Source organism: Polypterus senegalus, chromosome 15 (genome assembly GCF_016835505.1).
Source record: "Polypterus senegalus isolate Bchr_013 chromosome 15, ASM1683550v1, whole genome shotgun sequence".
Taxonomy (NCBI): Eukaryota; Metazoa; Chordata; class Cladistia; order Polypteriformes; family Polypteridae; genus Polypterus; species Polypterus senegalus.
In genome coordinates this window covers 58,033,953-58,056,277 of record NC_053168.1, presented here as the reverse complement: position 1 = coordinate 58,056,277, position 22,325 = coordinate 58,033,953, and the positions used below count along the sequence as shown (strand labels likewise).

Here is a 22,325-nt window from a genome sequence, read left to right as displayed (position 1 = left end):
AGCGAGACCACTAAAATGAGGCATCAATAAAGTCACTTGAGCAATAATTGACCTCTCATTAAGAAACTGTGTTGGAATAAAAACCCACAGCCCACGAGGGCCGACATTGCCTACCCCTGCTTTATAGGCATTGATTGTATTTAGTGTTTTTAAACCAATTAGTGACTATTTTACATTTCCAAAGTAATGTTTACTTTAGGCTTTTAAAACAAATCACTTCATCAAAACTCTGTTGTGAACAAAATATTTATTAATATTTGGGAAAGATACATAACTTAAAAGCTGTGGCTGCGCGGTCCCGGTGTTTTCTACATCTACTCCCGTTCAGCTGTGATTATTCAACTTGGCCTGCTGCTGTTCAGTTCATGTGCAGGCTTACTCTGCCAGGCTAATCTTTCTGACAGCCTGCTGGTAGCCAGAATAAACAGGAATGTCCAGCTCGGCTGTCGTCACACAGCAGGTGCTGTGACTTTGCTGGGCATACGTTAGGTCGCTGATATAAGAAGAGCTGGATTTTGGCCAAACATCTGAGGACCGTTTCATTCTTCACATGTCTGTACACTTTCAGAAGCTACAGAGTTTTTCTCTTCCTGCACTTCTGGCACCTTCTCTTCTGTGTTAGATGTTTCAGTTGATTCTTGAGTCACTGTGCCACATACTGAGACTTCCTCTGTAAATGAAAGAGTAAACAATGTCGAATTGCTCTGCAGTGGCTCTGTTTGTTTATGAAATTGAACATAATAAGAGGCAAAGCACTCGTCAAGTCATTTACAGAGTTGTCACAATGCTTTTGTACTGTACAGAAAACATTTCTGGGCACATTCTCTAACTTTACAACCATATTAATGAACACTGACCTTTTTTTAGAATATGTTTCTCCTCTTTTTCCTTTAGATTAGCTCCTTCCCTTTCCTGCTTTTCTATTTGTTCTTTTAGTTGTTTGCAAATTTTTTTATGTGTAAACCAGTGCTGCTTCTGACATGATTGGTCACAATAGATAACCTACAAATAAAAAATATGCACATTTAGGAGTCTTTTCCAATTTTTAAAAATATGTATACGGGTAAAATTCCATTACAATGAACACCCAGGGACCTAAAAAATATTTTGTTATAACGAAAATTTTGTTGTAATGAGATTCTGCATTTGTTACTATAGTGCTTTCTTTAACTTGCGCCCAGGCGTTTGCAATCATTTCAATAGCTTATTTTGTGTTAATTTTAATCTCCTCCTGCCTACAAGTTATGCTGACTAGAATTTTTCTCAGCATTTCCTTGCGATAATACACTTTCCCGAAGCGCGACTGCAGCGTCTGTGGAAGATTGCTTGTCTGTTGCCGGGTCAGGGCAAAAACAGGCTCATAGCGCTGCAGTGAAGTGACACAGAAGCAAATCATAAAAAAATCGGGGTTGCGCTATAAGTCCCCAAAACATGAGGCGGAGTCTCAGTACTTTAGGAAAACCAACTTTATTCAGCTTAAAACAGGAACGGCACACTTACTTATTGTAGCGTGATCTGCCACTCTGCTATACACAGACACAGCAGTCAGGCTGCATCACCCATCGGTATCTTTTCTATTTGCTTTGGCGGAGACACGCAGAGTATCTTTGAGCCAGCTGTTGCCCCAGCAACAGATAAACAAGTCTTCCACAGATGCGGTGATTGCACTTCGGGACGCTCTTCGGCGTGTTGTCCAGTTACGGGAGGTCCCAAGAGTTTACAAACCTCACATTTTCTTGTATGAGTGCCGCATTAATAGGAATATTTCTTGAACGAGCATCACTGAACCACATAAAAACTGCTTTTTGATGTCTTCAAATGCAGCAGTTCACATACGTTTGCAACCCGAGATTTTTCTACTTTTTTGGTCTGTCTTTCAAGAAAGTTAACAGTGTCGATGGTGAAATTCTGAATTCACTGGCAACGTCTTTTTTTTTGCTGCAATTGACAGCTTCAAAAATGTAAAGTTTTTTTTCTAATATGAACTGTTATCGTTTTTTCGTGTCTGCCGTTTCTATAGGAGAGTGACAATGAGTTAAATTCCAATGGATGTTTTTTAAATGTTGACGAGCAATAAGCAAAATGTATCACTGAAAACCGCAGGAAACAAAAAGGGGCAAAACAAAAAAAAAAAAACAGTACGCGGAAAGTTCAGATAAAGAAAAAAAAAATTACAATGTTTCTGTTTGGGGATTGTTGTGCACAACTGAGCTGCGGCCACAGAACTAGCTGCTCTGCGGATAATTCATTCAGGCATTTCAAGGCCTTTTGGGCACTTCGTTATAATGAAAGTATCTGCTGAATGTACTTCGTAGTAACAAGGTTTCTATAGACTCGTGTCATATGGGGAAACTGTCGGGACCATAAAAATACTTCGTTGTAATGAAAATTTATTGTAAAGATATTCGTTATAACAGAATTTTACCTGTATTAATGAATTTACTCAACTGAGGAGTCTATGTATAAAATAAATGACTGAAAACAATTTTCTAGTAAAGGAAAATAGAAACATCATTCATGCCTTCAACATCAAATTACAATATCGCACAATATTTCTCTTTAATTATATCATAAATGTATTTTTGATCCTACCGCTTTACAAGATGAACATCGTTTGTCCGCTCCCTTTTCGCCGCAAGTGGTACAGAACTCTGCATCAATGAAGCCAACCTGGCCAGTGATGGCTTGAGTGAGCACAGACAAAGCAGTTGGGTCACTGCCCTGAGGAAGAAACACAATGGGAAGCCATCTTAAAGCACAGGATTTTACATGAAATAGACATTTTCCTTATTATTGGCATACTTCTCTAATTTCTCCTCTGATTATCATGGTGAGAGTTGAGTGATTATGGCCTTATCTGGGCCTTAACTATTCAGGAACAGAAACTCCATTTTAAGGTCCTCTCAGATTGTTGCCCTCTACACCCTTCATGAGTTTTGCAACACTTCATTGGAATCCCTTTTGACTGCTCACTTTCATAATCTTATCACCAACCAAAAGTCACAACCATATGTAAAGAGGCCAAGAATGAAAACTTCACTTGAGAACTTTGATTCTCCTTCAGCATCACTATGCACTGTAGCCAACACTCATCTACAGCTGCTGCATTATGTGGGGCAACAACTCTCCAATCAGGTGCAGAAAGCAAGCTACTGTGTTCTGAGAGGTGATTATGATCGGACATTTAGAAACGTTTAGAGTCATACTGAATGAGTGCAATGGAGAGCTCTATGATTCAACCTGTTCAACATCTGCCAGATCAGGCCATACCTGACGGAGTTGAGTTTAGTTTAGTTATCGGTCTTGTCATGATTTGAATACTGCAACGCCTTACTGGCATGAGTGCCTACAGTACACGTGCTAGCAAGCTACTGCAGATGGTTCAATATCCTGCAGCATGTCTTGTATCCAACCGGCGCATGTCACTTCCCCTTTCAGGTCAATCCACTGACTCCCTCTAGCAACATACATTAAGTAGTCAATGGATCAGCGTATACACACACACATACATATATGCAGACACTCGTGAGGCTCTGTGCTCCTTTTTTGCCCACTCAGGACTGCTAGTGATCTAGTGTCTAATGATACCACCTCTGTGTGGCATCAAATCTCAACCCAGACTCTTCATGTTTAGCTCTGAGCTGCTGTAACAAACCGCCCACCTTTATACAAATTGCTGACTCACTCAATGTGTCCAATATCTTCCTGTCCATGAAAGTCACCAGAAAAAATTGAAACAAGATAGAGCATGGGTGGCATCCTTCATACTCTTGAACACCAAGAATATAAATACATCATTCAGACTGCAAATGCAAGGAACAAATGATAGAACAGTAGCTTACATCTTATTCTGTTGTTGCCTGGGTATTTAAAGAAATAAAAATGCATATGCAAGATTAGCAAGCACCTAAAAACCTTTAAATACCCTGACAAGAACAAAGAGTTGTCTCACAGCCCCATGGTTACAGTATTGTTTCTGTTGAACTTAGGGTCCTTCTGGTGGTCCGTGTGCCTTTCGCAGCACACCAGAATGGGCTTGCCATGGGAGGCCAAGACGTGTGATTTCTTGGTTTAATGGAACAACTCTGGGCCTCCTTCTTGTAGACACAAAGGTACTCTCCACACATCACCAAAAAGTCGTGTCCCTCCCACAACACTGCAAATGGTGACCTTGACTGTGTAAATGGCCTACCGTTGTGTTTTCTGATGCAGGAGAGATCCTTCAAGATTTTTGCCTCCTTGTTTAAGTTGCTGGTGAGTATTAATATGGTCCTAGGGCTTCTGCTACGTCAGGTTGAATCAGCATCATTTAAAACTTTCTAGATTGTATGGTGTGACATTAAAGAGTCTTTTTTGTTGATCAATTAAATTTACTGTGATTCAATGCTTAGTAAAACTATAATGTGAAAACTTCAAAGTCAGTGAATATTTTTTATAGGTATTATATAAGATTGTTCACTAACACATACTCACCGTCTGAAGCCAAGCATTTTTCTTTTGCTGAAACTACTGGACTATACACTTTGATAAAGCATCGGCTAAACAAATACATGTAAAAGCCAATGAGTCTGCACACAGCGGGAGAAGTGGAACACTACCATTAGAAGCAAATTTCACTCATTCCAACAAGGAGGACATTGCTGTTAACAATGTCAAAAGCACCAGTGAGGTTAAAGAGAAAAAGCACATAGTCATCCAGAGTCAGCACATGTGGAGGTTATAAGAATGTAAAGGCGAATCCATTCAAAGCTTTGATAGGGTCAGAAACTAAAAAGAAAAGACTCCCACAGTGACATTACTAATTAATTCTACTCACCGAGCAACACTGCAATGCCTTTCTTTTGTGCAGCAATTTCAAAAGTTCTAAAATTATTCTAATGGATTTTTAATTTGCTTTCTATATTAGCAACTTTAATATGAGAACTCTCTTACAGCTTATTGGATTTCATTAACAAATTTTTCATTTCCATTGTTGAAATCCAAATCTTAGGCGTGCAAAAACTAGAAACCGTCTCTCTTGTTCTTTGAAGATGTTTCTAATTGTAATGGTTTTGACGCTAGCTTCTTAGTAGCTATGAAACGAGTAACTAGTCTTGGGTCATTCTGTGAGATTTAGAGATCTTCACTGGCTTCAAAACAGTCCCCAGACTAGTGTTTCCTCAATTATGCTGATCTCTTTTCTAAGCCGTTTTATATAATAAGCGCTACCTTAGTGTTGCTGTCTTTTATGTTAGAACCACAAGTGGGAAATTCTCTCAGGTGGTGCACCTCTTGGTTGTGAGTCCTTATGTGAGCTTCTGGATTTAGCATCCAGCCAACTTTATGGAGAACATCTCCCTCTCTTGTGACCAATTAACTTTTGACTGCATGGGGGGTCTTTTTGTTCACTGCAGCATAGGAGAAATTGTACATTTGCCTATTCTGCTATACTTTCTAATGGAACAGAAGAGCTATTAAAAGGCAGATTTTTAAAAGGGGGTGCAGAAATCCAGCTTTACTTTCCCCCAACCTCATTCCAAAATAAATGACTGAACCTCAGTTCTTACAACATCAGGACCAGACTGTACTTCATCAGATAGTAAAAGTGTAAATCAGAGTTAAACGGGCATCTCTGAAGAGATCTCTTTAAGACCAGAAGGAGTCAAATGGACACCCAAGTCCAAACAAAGATCTATAATTCAAAGAGTGACAAGGACAAAATAACCTGTCTACGAGCAGGCACTGGTTCTGTAACTGGAAGCTATACTTTCCTTCAAAAAAAACTAACTGCACTCATCTCTCCTGCCTTTCTGAAAGCTGAGGACTTTTCTCTGAAAGAAAAAGGCTGACAAGCCATTCACTTTTCAGGGAATGAGAAGCAGACAATCACTTCTCTTTGTGGACTGAGATCCACTGTGCTAAGCTAAGCCCTGTACCACTAACTGAAGTCATTCTAGAAGCAGCTATTACTTCAAGAAAGGCACTTCCGCATCTAAACTTTTCTGCCAGAAAGTGTAATGCTTTTCCCTATGAAGTTGCAGAGGACACAGGGAAAAGTTTAACTGACAGCATACCATGGAACAAAGGATCACATAACAAACAGAAAGAGTGCACTCCAATGCAAGAAGAATCCTTCACTTGAACCTGAAGCAACAACAACAAACAACTCCACACAACATCAGACTTATTCTTAAAGACCTGATATGGTAAAACTGTTTATCTGTGCCAAGATAAACTAGAACTCTAAATGGACACTAAACAGCCAGCCTCTTCTATGTCACATGTTTGTCTGTCTTGTATGTCAACCAAAATATGTAGTTATCATTATTTCTTTAACCCATGTGTTTATCAATAAATTGTATTCGGTTTCTTAAAATGAGTGTGTTTCAGTCACCATGGTATATAGTAAGTCTAACAGCCGGAGAACGCCTCCTATAGAGAAAGGTAAGGAAAAAAAAGTAGACTTAAATTATTTAATTCATTATTGGCATAGCTGAAAGCAAAACTGATAAATCCTAATCCCATTCATACAGCAGCTGATTCTTTCCATTTCTGACTCACTGCAACTACTGTCACTCTCACTCCCATAACTTTACTCTCCATAAACCCACAGCTTCGACTCCATGCAGCCCATTTCCCACACAATCTGGACAGTCCTGTGCCATCTCATTTGTCACAGAAGTTAAGTCGACTCCTACTGTGTAATATTGAAAATGTTCACCAAAAAAGTCTGTTTCTAGGTATTGACCACACTGTTCACATTGATAACAAATATGACAACTGCCAGGGCCAACTAAGCAAATTCTTTTTTTAATTGCAGCAGATCCCTGTCTCGCAGACCGTGTGACAAAGAGCACCCAATACAATGTGGCAAGGTGCTATAGAAAAATTGCACAGTATTTAAAGAAAAAGCCCAAACCACACATTTAGGGAAGACTACACTATTATTAACATCAATAGCTCTTCACAAACATCCAATTGTTGATAAAGCATTCAATACAAAAAATAAACAGTCTTTGCGTGTAGAAAAGCTATTTGTTTTAGAGTCAGAGAATGCTTTACATTTGTGCAATCTTCTTTCTGCCATTGAGATGCGATATGGTTTTATTCTCAGTAAACATATGGTTGTGATTTAGACTCTGAGGTCTTTCAATAAGCCACAATGCAATTGTGGGTTTAAAGCAGAACACTCTAAAAAGAATGGAAATTAGAACAGAACAGGCTGATTAAGTGTTTCCATGTACAGAGACAAACTCTCTGAGGACATTTCCCTCACAAATTTGTGCAAATAATCTTGGATATTTTTAGGAACGTGTTTAATAATACTTGCTTCCCAAGTTAAACCTGAATTTAAAATCAGATTGGTAATGAACAACCTTTCTAATGGGATTCATTACATGGCACTGCACTACCATTTTAAGGGACGGGGGGATCACACACAGTCAGAAACCATGGCCAAAATCATGAATATGCTGTACATTGACAATTTCACCACTTCAACTTACCTGCATCTGTTAAGGAGTGGCAGAAAACCAGACTTCATAGAGGAAAGAAAAAAGACAGTCATATGATGAATGTACAAAGTTCAGCTGGTAACCCATTATTGTCAGATGCCATGCTTATATATTTATACATTTCTCTTATGAAATTAATTCTCTGCATTGTGAATCATCATGAATGATAATGAAAATATCCTAAATACATATCTTCACAGAGTTCTGGAGATTTCTGCTCACACTCTCTAGAAACCTCCTAAAATGCTACCTTACACACCACAAAGTAAAGGATAAAAAAAGATTGATGTTCAGTATCTAATAAACGTTATCTATTAAAAAGAACTGCTGGCCAAAGAAAGATCATTAATTTTAACACTAGTAGACGTGGCTGTGAAGTTCACAGGAAGCCCATTCCACAGCTTGAAAGTGAGAACTGAGAAGCACCAACTAGCATTAGCACATTTAGTGAGGAGTCACGAGGAGACTTGAAAGGACAGATACCAGAGGAAAGAGGTTCCCAGAAGCAGATGAATGCTGGAGCCTTTATGTAAAGGCAATCATTGCAAGTGAAAGTGTGTGGAAAGAGAGAATCAAAGAACTGTAGTAAAGCAGGGGACACTTACCTTGGCAGCGACATTCATGTCTCAGGTGACTCCTCCTTGATTAATTGGGAGAGTATGAGGGGGTCATGAGGTCACGTTAAACGGGGATGTGGTGCTCCCAATATCTTTACCAAATGACCTGTTGTTTCCTGTTTTGCTATATAGTTGTGAGACATGGATGCAATCCAGTGACCCGAGATGAAGACTGGACTCTTTCGGTACTGTGTCTCTTCAGAGAATCCTTGGGTACCGCTGGTTTGACTTTGTGTCAAATGAGCGGATGGTCACAGATTCCCAAATGAGGCACATTACCTGCATTGTGAGCGAGCGTCAGTTACAGCACTAGAGCCATGTGGCACGATTCTCAGAGGGTGACCCGGTTCACAGGATCCTTATTGTTGAAGACCCAAGCAGCTGGACCAGGCCAAGAGGACGCCCACGTAACACCTGGCTGCAGAAGATAGATGGTCATTTCTGTGGGGTGGGACTAGACCAGGTATCTGCCTGGGGGTTTTTATCAACCAGAATCCCAAGCTGTTTTGTTGTGTGGTGGGTGCAACAATGCTCTATACCAGTGCCATGCTGCCTAAACTGACCTGAACTGAGGGGACAGGAGTATAGGATGTGCAGAAATCAGACAGCATCTTTTGGGTCACCTACCCAGAGACCTGCAGTAGTGCCACCCAGTGGAAAAACAGCTTGTAGAATAGGTTGAGTGGCACAGGTGGTGAGGAATGGTCAAATTTTGTAAATGTTGTGCAAGAAGAAACTATGGGATTAAGTCACTGAGGAAATGAATTAACTGAATGAAAGGAAATCATCTAGGGTCATATTAATATTCCTGATGGTATCATGAGGTGAGAATGCTTTTCATTAAATTGTGAAATCAACTGGTGACTTAACTTAAAGGACATATATGAAAATGCCTTGGGTAAAGGTGCCTGCTAAATAAAGAAGAATGATAAGACCTAATGAACCTTGAAACTACAGAGTGTATGCCAGGAAGGAATCAAGCCAGAATCCAGGAGAATGAAATGGCAATGCTACCTTCTGTACTAGTAAGTTCCCCAAATCTTCCATTTCAGATTCAAAACATGAACCCATGTACATATTTATGTAATACAGTATGTTTCAGTTAGCAGGATAATTCACATTGCCTAGCAGAAAAATGAAATGCTCACCCAGTTACAGACAAAAAGACCAAGGAATTCACTGTACGATGGCCTTTTTGTAAAATACATTGTTAGCTTAATTTTAATTTACTATGTAAAAGTAATGTAATTTACTATTATGTGGATATTTGCTTTGTTTATCCACACAGCTTCCAAACTCCAGTATGCTTTAAATGTGGTGCACCCGAGTGCTATTTGCTGGAAGAGGCAGGTGTTGCCTTTAGTTTTCCTGCCACTTTGATCACAAGTTTCCCATTTCTGAAAGTCAACATAAATAATATCATATGCACTTCTCAGATCATGTACTTCAGGTTGTTTCCACAGTGAAATCATATATATACAGTATATATGGCGGCACAGTGGGTAGCGCTGCTACCTCGCAGTTAGGAGACCCGGGTTTACTTCCTGGGTCATCCCTGCGTGGAGTTTGCATGTTCTCCCCATGTCTGAGTGGGTTTCCTCCGGGTACTCCCGTTTCCTTCCACAGTCCAAATACATGCAGGTTGAGTGCATTGGAGATTCTAAATTGACCCTAGTGTGGTGGGTGTGTGTGTGTGCCCTGCGCCCTGTGTTGGCTGGGATTGGCTCCAGCAGACCCCGTGATCCTGTACTTAGGATATAGCGGGTTGGATAATGGATGGATATATATATATATATATATACTGCTCAAAAGAATTAAAGGAACACTTTTTAATCAGAGTATAGCATAAAGTCAGTGAAACTTATGGGATATGAATCTGGTCAGTTAAGTAGCAGAGGGGGTTGTTAATCAGTTTCAGCTGCTGTGGTGTTAATGAAATTAACAACAGATGCACTAGAGGGGCAACAATGAGATGACCCCTAAAATAGGAATGGTTTAACAGGCACTGACATTTTTCCCTCCTCATCTTTTCTGACTGTTTCTTCACTAGTTTTGCATTTGGCTACAGTCAGTGTCACTACTGGTAGCATGAGGTGATACCTGGACCCTACAGAGGTTGCACAGGTAGTCCAACTTCTCCAGGATGGCACATCAATACGTGTCATTGCCAGAAGGTTTGCTGTGTCTCCCTGCACAGTCTCAAGGGCATGGAGGAGATTCTAGGAGACAAGCAGTTACTCTAGGAGAGCTGGAGAGGGCCATAGAAGGTCCATAACCCATCAGCAGGACCAGTATCTGCTCCTTTGGGCAAGGAGGAACAGGATGAGCACTGCCAGAGCCCTACAAAATGACCTCCAGCAGGCCACTGGTGTGAATGTCTCTGACCAAACAACCAGAAAGACTTCATGAGGGTGACCCAAGGGCCCCATGTCCTCTAATGGGCCCTGAGCTCACTGCCCAGCAGCATGCAGCTCGATTGGCATTCGCCATAGAATACCAGAATTGGCAGATGCACCACTGGTGCCCTGTGCTTTTACAGATGAGAGCAGGTTCACCCTGAGCACGTGACAGAAGTGAAAGGGTCTGGAGAAGCCATGGAGAACATTATGCTGCCTGTAACATCATTCAGCATGAGCAGTTTGGTGGTGGGTTAATGATTGTCTGGGGAGGCATATCCATGGAGGGTCACACAGACCAATACAGGCTTGACAAAGGCACCTTGGCTGCCATTAGGTATCAGGATGAAATCCTTGGACCCATTGTCAGACCCTATGCTGGTACAGTGGCTCCTGGTGCACGACAATTCCTGGCCTCATGTGGTGAGAGTATGCAGGCAGTTCCTGGAGGATGAAGGAATTGATACCATTGACTGGCCACCACACTTTCCTGACCTAAATCCAATAGAACACCTCTGGGACATTATGTTTTGGTCCATCCAATGCCACCAGGTTGCACCTCAGACTGTCCAGGAGCTCAGTGATGCCCTGGTCCAGATCTGGGAGGAGATCCCCACAACACCATCTGTCATCTCATTAGAAGCATGCACCGATGTTGTCAGGCATGTATACAAGAACACAGGGGCCATACAAAGTGCTGCATACAATTTTGAGTTGCTGCAATTAAATTTTGACAAAATGGACTAGCCTGCCACATAATTTTTCACTCTAATTTTGGGCGTCATTGAATTCAGGGCTCTGTAGGTTGATCATTTTCATTTCCATCAAGCGGCGTGGCATCCTTATATATATATATATATATATATATATATATATATATATATATATATATATATATATATTAGTGAAACATGAAGGAGAGTATAAGAAAAACTGGCAGTACAGCTTATCACATTTGTTCATTTAGAGTGAAAATATGAAGTGGGTTAAGAAACCCCAGTGGTGAAAGTTAAGTGAAGCACTGCATTTATCGATATCTGAAAATATGATGAACAGTACAGCAGGCAGCCACAGGAGTATAACTTTTAAATGAAACACATTAAGAAAGTAAGGACACATTAGTTAATCTGAATAAAACTATTAAAGCAAACATAACAATAAAGAATTCAGTCACAAAAATGCACAACATTCTGAAACACGCTTAACTAAATTCAAGGTAACGAGAAGCAGGTTCTTGGTTTGGTCTGTGAGGCAACTGTACTACCCACGATTCCAGAGTACTTCCCCTTTTGAAAATACAGTGACATGCAAAAGTATTTTAATCCCTTCGAAAGTCATCATGATTTTCTGCATGGCAAAAGGTTTGCACACATATTTATCCATTCAGTATTTTTAATTTGAGCTCATGATGTAACAATACATTTCCAAAGTCAAAATAAACCTGTAGATATTTAACTGAAGAAGAAAGCCGTACACATTAATACTTTGATGAGAATCCTTTTGAAATTGTGGATCCATGTAACTTCACTCCTGTTTCAGCTGAAGAGCATTGCAGACTTCCGAGACTGACAACGCCTTTCTTTAACGTTTAGTTTTGAGAAATGGCCTTTTAAGTAAGGGTCAGGGTGCTATCATGAACCTTTCACTTTCTGATGATGGATCGAACAGTGCTTAACAGGACATTCAACTCAACTCAACTTTTATTGCCATTTATCCACATACACAGTATATGGTTGAACACAATTTTGTTCATCACAGTCCTTGGTGCACAGGCGAAACAACCTACATTTAACATGCAACATAAAATTACCAAAACCAGTGCAACAGTACAATGTAACAAAACAAATGATGTAGGACTATACAGCTCGAGTAAAGCTCAATATCCATAGTAAAGTGCCAAGTGTAAAGTGACAGTACATAATTGGGAGAATGTTATAGGGATATAGTACTAGTTGACATGTAACAGTTCAGAAGTCTGCCAGGTTGGGGAAAGAAGATGTTACAGGACCCGGCTGTGCTGGTTCTAATTCTGTGGTATCTTCTACTTTTTTATGAAAAAATAAAATCTGTTTTAGCTATGTGTTCAACAATTCCTGCCTCACAAATCCTGTCATCCTACATGTACACAGATCGTTGTAGACACAGAACACACATGAAATGTATTTCAAATAATGATATATTATTTTTCTACACAATTCCAGACACTTCATTCTCAGATAAACAGACTTCAGCTGTCTCGGTGGGGGATAGGTGAGCAGACCGTCTGCTGCCAATGCTGACTGACACACTTGCAAAACAAAGGCTCCGATGTGGAGGTGCGAGGGAATTTAAGGTGGCCTGGCATTACGAATATTTTCACAGGCTTCACAGATTCTAGTGTTAATAACAGCTAACGGGCAATGTTTCAAAGGAAGATGGTGTAATATTAGCAAAGTAAGGATATAAAATAGCAAGCATCTCAGCCACTCATTGAAGACTTGCCTATGGATGGGTGGAATAAATCCCCTGCTGTCTGTGCCTAGGGCCATGCCTCCAACTCTGCAAAACTGGCACCTGATTGTCCAAGACCCCACTGAAATATTATAAAACAAGTGTGCTGTCCTATAGGCTTCCTCAGTTGTTTGTTTATAGGTCTAAATGCAGCATTTAAAAGCAAGGTAAACACATTCTTCCTTTTGCATCATAATTAACTGGTCTTAATACTTTCATCAGGATTACTGGGAGGGATATACTGTCTCAAGTATGACTACAATTTGAAAAGAATGCATTCCCAGGGAGCATGAGCCCCTTGCTGGACACAATGTTTTCTTCATTTTTTCTTCAGGTTCTCCCATTTCCTCTTACATCATAAAAACACAATGTGTTAAGAGTGGTCTCTAAACTACCCCTATATGAGGAAGTTTTACTACAGAAAGAAAAATTAAATACGGTTACGTCCACTTGCTTGACAGGAGATAAAAGATCTCTCACATAATCTATAGTGGTGACTTTTTTGTAAAATAAAATTCCCCTCACTCTTTTGTATGGATAGCTGCTCTCAACTCCTCTCTTTTCTCTGACGATTTCTTACAGTCCCTATATAATTATTTTAACAACAGTTGTTTTTCTTCTGCTCATATAATTTTATTCTATGAGATAATGATTAGTTATACTAGTCGAAAGTTCACTATTTTTAATGACTATGCTGTACTTTTGATCCTCTACTGTAAATTAAAAGTTTGTGACTTTTAAGCATTTCACAAACACCATTAATTTAAGATACTTTGATATATTTTTAAAAACTTTTTTTCCCTTCTGCTTTCTTCATATTTCTTGAGTGATGTTATTACGCTATCATCGAGTATATTTGCTACAAACAGCACTACTTAGTGTTATATCATTTAGATTTTTTTCTGGTATATAATAAGATTCTGCCCTTAAGAAGACACACTGAATCCCCCAAAACATAATGGCCATGATTTAATTTTTCATTGCTTTATTTCCGTGAGATTAATCTCTTCCCTGGAATTGGTTTTCCTGGAGACTGTGACTGGTTTCATTGTCTGTTTGGATCTGTTCAGTATTTTCATTTATGCAAGGATTTAGGTATCTGCACCTAATATGTTTATGTTTACTGTTTTTAATTTAAATGTATCTGGGTTGCAAAAAAAATGTAACCTTGTTGTTTCATTTATTTTTGAAACACATCGACCTCCCATTTCTGTGTTCTTAGTCCTAAAACCTGTGATGATATTGATTGTTTGTGACAAACATAAGTCACAATCAGACTGCAGCTGCAGCCTCTAGCCGAACTATGGTTTTACGCCAAGCCTCTCATATTATACAGATGGTGAGGTTAATGATTACAGAATAATTTCTCTAGTGTTTCCTTTAGAAAAGATATTTATCCATGTATGCATGACAACACCACATGCTCAGGATTATGGAGTAACTGAGAAGGACAATGACCCTTGGGGAGTGACACACTATATTACATTTAATGAAATGTTCCCCTTTCTCTGTATGTTGAGAAATTTCTTCTGCATTACCAAATAATTAAAAGTCTCTTAACAAGAACAATAAATTAGTCAACCATGGCAGTTGCGAAGTACAATTTATGTCACAATTCACATACTAAAACTGTCACTGTAAAAAAAAAAAAAAAGTATGATGGCTAATCCACATGTAGTGAATGTGCTGAATGTTTAGCAGAAGTGTTGGCACTGTGTCATGCTGAAGCTTTCAAGTAAATCAAATAAATATATTAAGCAGACTGTCTAAACTCACCGCAAATGGATGCTAAAAGCAGGTAGCTATTGTCTTCAAAAGAATGAGTAAAAGTAAAATCATGAGCATACTGCATACATAAAAGTCATTGTTGTAATATTAATACTTTCAGAATAATTGGTACCAAGTAAAAAGAACGGTGGTTCACATTTATGGCCCATAGTTTTCGAAAATACCCTGGATGAGCATTTGCTGTATTCATCTATACTGTGGAATAGTACCCAAGACTTTTAGTACCCAAGAGTTATTAGATTACCATGAAAAGAAAAGTACATGGTGATACTTACTATCTCTACAGGAGCAATAGTTCGCACTAACTGCTGCAGGAGAGTGGCATCACAATATGGAAATTTCTTGATACATTCACGAATGAATTTTTCCTGGTATGCCATAAAGCCATCTGGGTCTCTTCCTTTTAATAAGCTTTTGAAAATACAAAAAAAGTATTTAAATTAATATATCAAGTAAGTACATAAACTAGTATTAAAGCATTCAACAGTGAGGTACGTATACCAGTCCATCCATTAATCTATACCAATTGAACCCCACTCACCAAGTTAAGAAGACTTAAGGATACTTGTCTGTTCATGGGATTTGCCTTGTGGCAGCTGCAAACATTTTCATATTTCATTATTTAATATTTTCAGTGAATACAGAAAAAGCAAACAACTTAAGTTTAAAAACATATACTAAAATGCTATATCAGCTGATGCGCACTCTCAATGTGTCCATTTATACATATTTAAGTTTAACAAATACCTGTCAGGTTGTCCTGCTTTTTCGATAAACAGCTCTCATCTTCTCCTCCTACTTTTGAAACAAGCATAGTGCCTGTATAATGTCTCACTGTGAATGGGACTGCTATGTTAGGCGTTTTGTTTCTTCTTAATTTTCTTTCTTTTCAGTCATTCTGATGTGTAGTCAGACCATTGTGTGTGTGTGTGTTGAATTAAAAAAAAAAACTACTATAAAAGTCCTCAATTCCCACCAGGGGAAAATAGTGTTCTATCTAGCCATGTGGCAGTTACAACAGGACAGCTGGCAGACATTGAGGCAGATCAGCAGCCATTTCAACATGATTGTCATGATAACTACTTGCAAACTTTCCCTGGATAAGCAGGTACAAAAATGGATGAATGGATGGATGATGAGCACAATAGCTGATTATGATGCTTATATATTATTGACATCAGGTACCAGTTTTTCTCCTTTTAAGTTAAGAATATTATAAAATGTTTAAATAAGGGGAGCACATTCCACATGTCCTTTATATTAATGTGACTTGGGCATCTGAAAACAATATGTGACTCTCTAGCTCAAAGCAGAATTAAGCTGTTGATTTGGAGGGGGCACAGATTTTAATAAAATAAAAATGCAAATTTTGCCACTAAAGTCATTCAATATCAGTACATTCCTTAATGGTGATTGCGGACAAAGTGAGTAATATGCAGTGTAATGTAAAGAGATGGGCTGGCAATTTCTTAATTGACATTGATTGCAAAAGATTTTGATCACACGATACACCTTTACACTGGGCATAAGGTAAAGACTGGTAGTATGTATATAGAAAAATAAGGATGCAGCTAAAGATTGACAGACAAGCAAACAAAACAAAAAATAAAATTTGTCAAGCAATGGTTTGTAATGGTTTAAAGGTTGCAAATATTAGTTGTATTACTCAGTTTTGTACCCATTACAAGGAGCATGCCGAGCAAAAAAATAACTACAAAACTTATTTTAGCATATGCTGATATCTTTTCTGATAGCCCCTGCCATGTGCAAATAAATAGGTATTTTGTGAAAAGTCATTTGTATTTTGATTAACCGAAAGTTAATTTTTTAACAAACATCACAATTCTTCATTTCAGATATAAAGTAATAGAACAATGTTTCACCTTTTTATAAGACCATCGAGTTTATCTTCACGTTCCTTGAGGAAAGCAATGCACTTTTGTAGAATGCAACTAATGTAATGCATTTTGACAGCCAGCACCTCATTCATGTCTTTTTGTTTCATGCTCTTCTCGCAAATCAAATCCAAGATTCTGTAGCACTTTTCTAGTGATTCCACATCAGCCAACAAAAGGTTCTCCTTTACCTTCATTACAATCTGTATAAATCAACAGAATTACTGTAAAAGGCAAATCATACACAGATCAAGTTAATCCATCCTCGGAAGTTTACATTTGTATTTGCTCATGTATTTCATATACATATTCCTTGAGTCTGTTAAGTTTCACATTCCAGTGCAGTCACTTATACGCAAAGTGTTTATGTTGTCTGCTTTCTTTCGCATCACAGATCCCACCTACAGTATGTCGAGCCACATACAGTGAAAGGTTCATTACCATTGTAGCTAAGGTTCAGCGCATTTCAATGGTATATAGTTGTTTATGATTGGTCATTCATATTACAGCTGTGCGTAAAAGACACAAAATATATTACATGTACGGCAGGTCATCTTTATGCACCGTTACGCACAAGTTTCTGTCAGAGTGCATATGGATTGCTTGGTTGATTAGCAATGACTTGAAGTTTGCACTCAGGAAACTACTTTTTCTTCAAAAAATAAATACAGTAAATAAATAAACATACCGTTGAGGAAGTCTTAGAAAAGTTACAGAATGGTACTGATGAGAATCTGACTCAGGGTTTTGGCTGGAGGGCTCAATGATGTACTTGATTTGTAAGCACCACTCATACTATAACACTGAAGTGTCTAAGTGTGCAGTTTTACAGTTAAAGCGTCATGGGTTCAATTACCATACTCAGAGGTTGTCAGGTGCCCCTTCCCTCTATGTTAGTTTTTTGTGCAGTGTTCATCCTGTTTCAACTTAAGAGTACCGGCAACGTACCTGCTTATAGTGTGACTTGGGAATAACTCCTACCCCTCACCCAAATTGTTCTCCAATCGATCAAATGTTATTGTTCTACTCGGCTGTTTTGAGTATGCCAGTTTTCGACTTGTTATTAAGTTTAACTGGAAAATGTCTATTGGCCTCAGTTTAAATGGTTTAAGTGTTTGTCTGTCTGTGTGTGAATATCTCCTGGGTCCTGTTCAGGGGTGTTTCCTGCCTTGCACTTAGGGTTGCCCAGGACTGGAAGAAGATAGTATACAAATGTATGTATGCACATAGTTTATTCCTGATGTGAAATGCAAGAAAAAAAAAATCAAAAAAGAAATAATAATAATAATAAATAAAAACACACAAAAATCTGTGAGACAACTGCAACAGAGGACAGGAGAAAATGTGTGAATTGCAGCACAAAAACCTCAATCTATTGTACAAAATGTAAGGTTTCTCTTGGTCTAATGGTAAGCAGAAATTGTTTCAAGGACTGTCTTGAAAAATAATTTTAAAAGTAAAAGATTGGAATAGTACATAGTTATACATGCATAGTTGCAAATTGTTTATTTGTTGTTTAAAAGTGATAAATAGAGTGTGCGTATATATTTATATATACACATACATACAATTTTGTTTTTATTTTTTTTTTGTATTTTATAAATCCCGATGTTTGCCGGGGAAGTTCTTTTTTATTCTTTTTCTAATTTTATATTTTATGTAATCATTCCATACAGATAGATCAATTTTAAATAGGACTGAAAACAAATCAACCCAACCCAACCCCCCCACCCCCGAGAAAGAGCACATGGTCAAAGGAATAAAACTTAAAGCTGGTCAAAATACATAAATTGACGAGTTTAATAGGCAGATAAAAAAAATTTAAAAAAGAAATGCAAAAAGAATTATTTCCTCAGTGCTTTAAGAGCTTATTCTAAAATATTATTGATTAGATCCTGCCAGGTTTTGAAAAAGTTCTGCACAGATCCTCTGAGAATTTAATATTTTCCAATTTCAAATAATATAAAACATCAGTTACCCACTGACTTAAAAGAGGAGAGTTAGGATTCTTCCAGTTTAGCAAAATAAGTCTGCCTGCCAAAAGTGTAGTGAAGGCAATCACAGTTTGTTTGTTGTCTTCCGCTTTAAGCCCATCTGGAAGAACACCAAACACAGCTGTTAATGGGTTAGGAGGGATTGTGACACCAAGGCTGTCTGAAAGGCACTTAAAAGATTTTGGTCCAGAATGATGTTATTTTGGTGCAGGCCCAAAACGTGACACAGTGAGGCTGGGACTTGATTGCAGCGTTTGCAGGTTGGATATTGCCCTGGAAACATTTCGGACAGTTTTAAGTGAGACAGATGTGCTCGATATATAATTTTGAGTTGAATAATTGTATGCTTTGCACATATGGAGCTTGAGTGAATTCTCTGCATTGCTACCTTCCACTCCTTTTCTGATATGTTGAGTGCTAGATCTTTTTCCCATTGTCCTCTTGGATCGTTGAAAGGGAGGGACTGTAAAATAATTTTATATATTACAGAAATACTGTCCGAGTCCTCCAAACTGAACAATATTTTTTCCAGCATAGAGGAAGGTGCCAGATGAGGGAAATCGGGCAGGTTCTGTTTGACAAAGTTTCTAATTTGAAGATAGTGAAAGAAATGTGTTGCTGGAAAGTTAAATTTGGAATGTAATTGTTCATTGGATGCAAAGATGTTGTCTATATAAAGACCTCCAAGTAATTTAATCCCAAATGTTTTCCAGATATTAAAAACTGCATATGTTTGCGAGGGTTGAAAAAGGTGGTTCTCATGTAGAGGTGCCACAGATAAAAAGATTCTCCATCTTAAAATTCTTTCTACATTCGTTCCATATTCTGAGCGAGTGAAGCACAATTGGGTTATTAGTATATTGGCGATAACTTGCATTTATTGGGGCACAAAGCAAGGAATATAAAGAAGTACTGCAGGTTTTTATTTCTATTGCGGACCAAGCCTGTGTAAGTTCATCTATTTGTGTCCAGGTTTTTATAGCTTACTAGCAGAATACCTGCGCTTCGCAGAGGAGAAGTAGTGTGTTAAAGAAGTTATGAAAAAGAAAAGGAAATATTTTAAAAATAACGTAACATGATTGTTAATGTAATTGTTTTGGCCTTGATATGAGTGTTGTTCTCATATATATATATATATCTATATCTCTTTCTATATCTATATATCTATCTATATCTATATATATATATATATATATATATATATATATATATATATATATATATATATATATATATATATATATCTATATATATATATCTATATATATATATATCTATATATATATATCTATATCTATATATATATATATCTATATATATATATATATATATATATATATAAAAATACCAGCAGAGAGTAAAAGGAAAAGGAAACATTTTAATAATAGCGTAACATGACTGACAATGTAATTGTTTTGTCATTGTCATGAGTGTTGCTGGCATATATATTATATATATATACACATATATATATATATATATATATATATATATATATATATATATATATATATATATATATATATATATATATATACACACACACACATATACATACATACATGTGTACATATATACACACACACATATACTATGGGGTGCCAAACAGGCAAATACATTGATTTTGTGAATATATAAAGTCAAAACTTGAATATATAAAGTCAGCGTCGGTATACATAAAGTCAAAACTTTTTTCAGAATATATAAAGTCAAAACTTGAATATATAAAGTCAGCGCTGGAATATATAAAGTGAAAACTTGAATATATAAAGTCATTCCTGAATAAACTATATAAAAGTCAGCGTCGGTATATATAAAGTCAAAAGTTGAATATATAAAGTCATCGCTGGAATATATAAAGTCAAAACCTGAATATATAAAGTCAGCGTCGGAATTTATAAAGTCATTCCTGATTATATAAAGTCAACATCGGAGTATATAAACTCACTCCTGAATATATAAAGTGAAAGTCAAAATCTATTGATTGAAACGACTCTGAACTGAACTAAGTTAACAAAAACGTATTCAGAAAAATAAATAAAAAAAACACTGTTTGGTTAATGTTTTGAAAATGATGCATGTGCCCTGCCCAGGATTGGTTCCTGCCTTGCGCCCAGTGTTGGCTGGGATTGGCTCCAGCAGACCCCCGTGATCCTGTGGTCGGATTCAATGGGTTGGGAAATGGATGGATATTCCAGCGCTAACTTTGTATATTCCGACGCTGACTTTATATATTGAAGTTTTGACTTTATATATTCCAGCGCTGACTTTATATATTCAAGTTTTGACTTTATTCAGAAACAAGTTTTGACTTTATATATACCGACGCTGACTTTATATAATCAAGGTTTGACTTTATATATTCGGGAATGACTTTATATATAAAAGTTTGAACTTTATTTAGTTAAATTTAGTCATCATTACATAACTTTTTCTTTACCATAAAAATTTAAAGACTAAATTCAACTTCCATTCCTAACAAAGATATTTCTGGCGACTAAATAGAAGCTACTTATATCCAAATTCAAGCTATTGAGCTGTCGCCTGCCTGCCTGAATAAGTCACCCTCGCTTCACTCTTAATTTTTTACCGTTCATTTAATCATGGCAATGGCGGAAAAATTATAAAATGGAAGGAGGATTACACTGAGTATGGCTTTACCAAAACAATTATTGATGGCGAATCGATTATTCATAAAGCTTCAATTGGTGATCTGTTTTTCTTTGTTAACCTCATATTTTTTTATACTTCTTCTCAAACCAAGGGGGTGCGAGGGTAAAATGATTCGGGAAGCGCTGATCAATGTAATCGGTGTACCAGGAAATCATGCATTGACAGAAGTTCTCCTTTGCTTGTATTGCAAAGTGTGATTAAATGCGTGATTTTTTAATGCGTTATGGAGCACATGCATCGAAGCTTCTCAGCTGTGCTTGTGCCAAGAAAAGGAAACATTTTAAAAATAACGTAACACGATTGTCAATGTAACCTTTTGTAAGTAGTGCCTGGAGGATTCTGTGTGGAGAAACTGTAGAGACAGCGTGTGTATTAACTTGTGGATTTTTCTGTGAGTATTTGGTGGCAGCATCACAAAGTCGCTTCCATAACACTGCGTTATAGTGATGGGTCGTTCTTGAACGAATCTTTAATGTGACTCGGGAAGAACGATTCGTCTCTTGGGAGTGATTTGTTCAGTCGCGCATGTGCATTTGCACAACTTCCTATAGTTTCTGTATTGGAATTGATTAACCTGTTTCGAGTCTTCGGGTTTTTCGAGTCATTCGTTCATCACGTGACAACCCCATAAGCTTAACCAACTCAGTCTGAGCCGGAAACAGAATTGATTAGTTCATCGCTCGAGTCTTCGGGTTTGAGTCATTCGATCATTACGTGACAGCCCCATAAGCTTAACATATGCAGTCTGAGCCGGAAAGAGAATTGAACTAATTGACTCGAAAAAAGATTTGTTCATTTTGCTGAGCGAGACTCAAAGGTCCGAGTCGGTAAAATGATCTGAACTTCCCATCCCTACTGCGTTAGCTGCGAAGCTCAGCTCAGAGCGAAATGAGGTGAATGGGAGGGGAGATGATGACGTGACTCCCCCACCCGCCTTAACTGTCAATCCCCACAAACACAGTCTCTCGAATTTGCATAA

General features: G+C 37.8%; 1 protein-coding gene across 1 annotated transcript in view; it reads right to left on the bottom strand.

Annotated features, from left to right (window-relative positions):
- Positions 1–230: 230 nt before the first annotated feature.
- Positions 231–22,325, bottom strand: part of ankmy2a (ankyrin repeat and MYND domain containing 2a) — a 58,209-nt gene continuing 36,114 nt past the window's right edge. The window contains exons 6-10 of the mRNA XM_039737082.1: positions 16,668–16,882; positions 15,060–15,195; positions 2,593–2,721; positions 858–1,002; positions 231–670 (exon numbers count right to left, since the gene is read on the bottom strand). Of these exons, the coding sequence (XP_039593016.1) occupies positions 540–670; positions 858–1,002; positions 2,593–2,721; positions 15,060–15,195; positions 16,668–16,882 (756 nt within the window). The 3' untranslated portion in view covers positions 231–539. The remainder of the gene's footprint in view (positions 671–857; positions 1,003–2,592; positions 2,722–15,059; positions 15,196–16,667; positions 16,883–22,325) is intronic.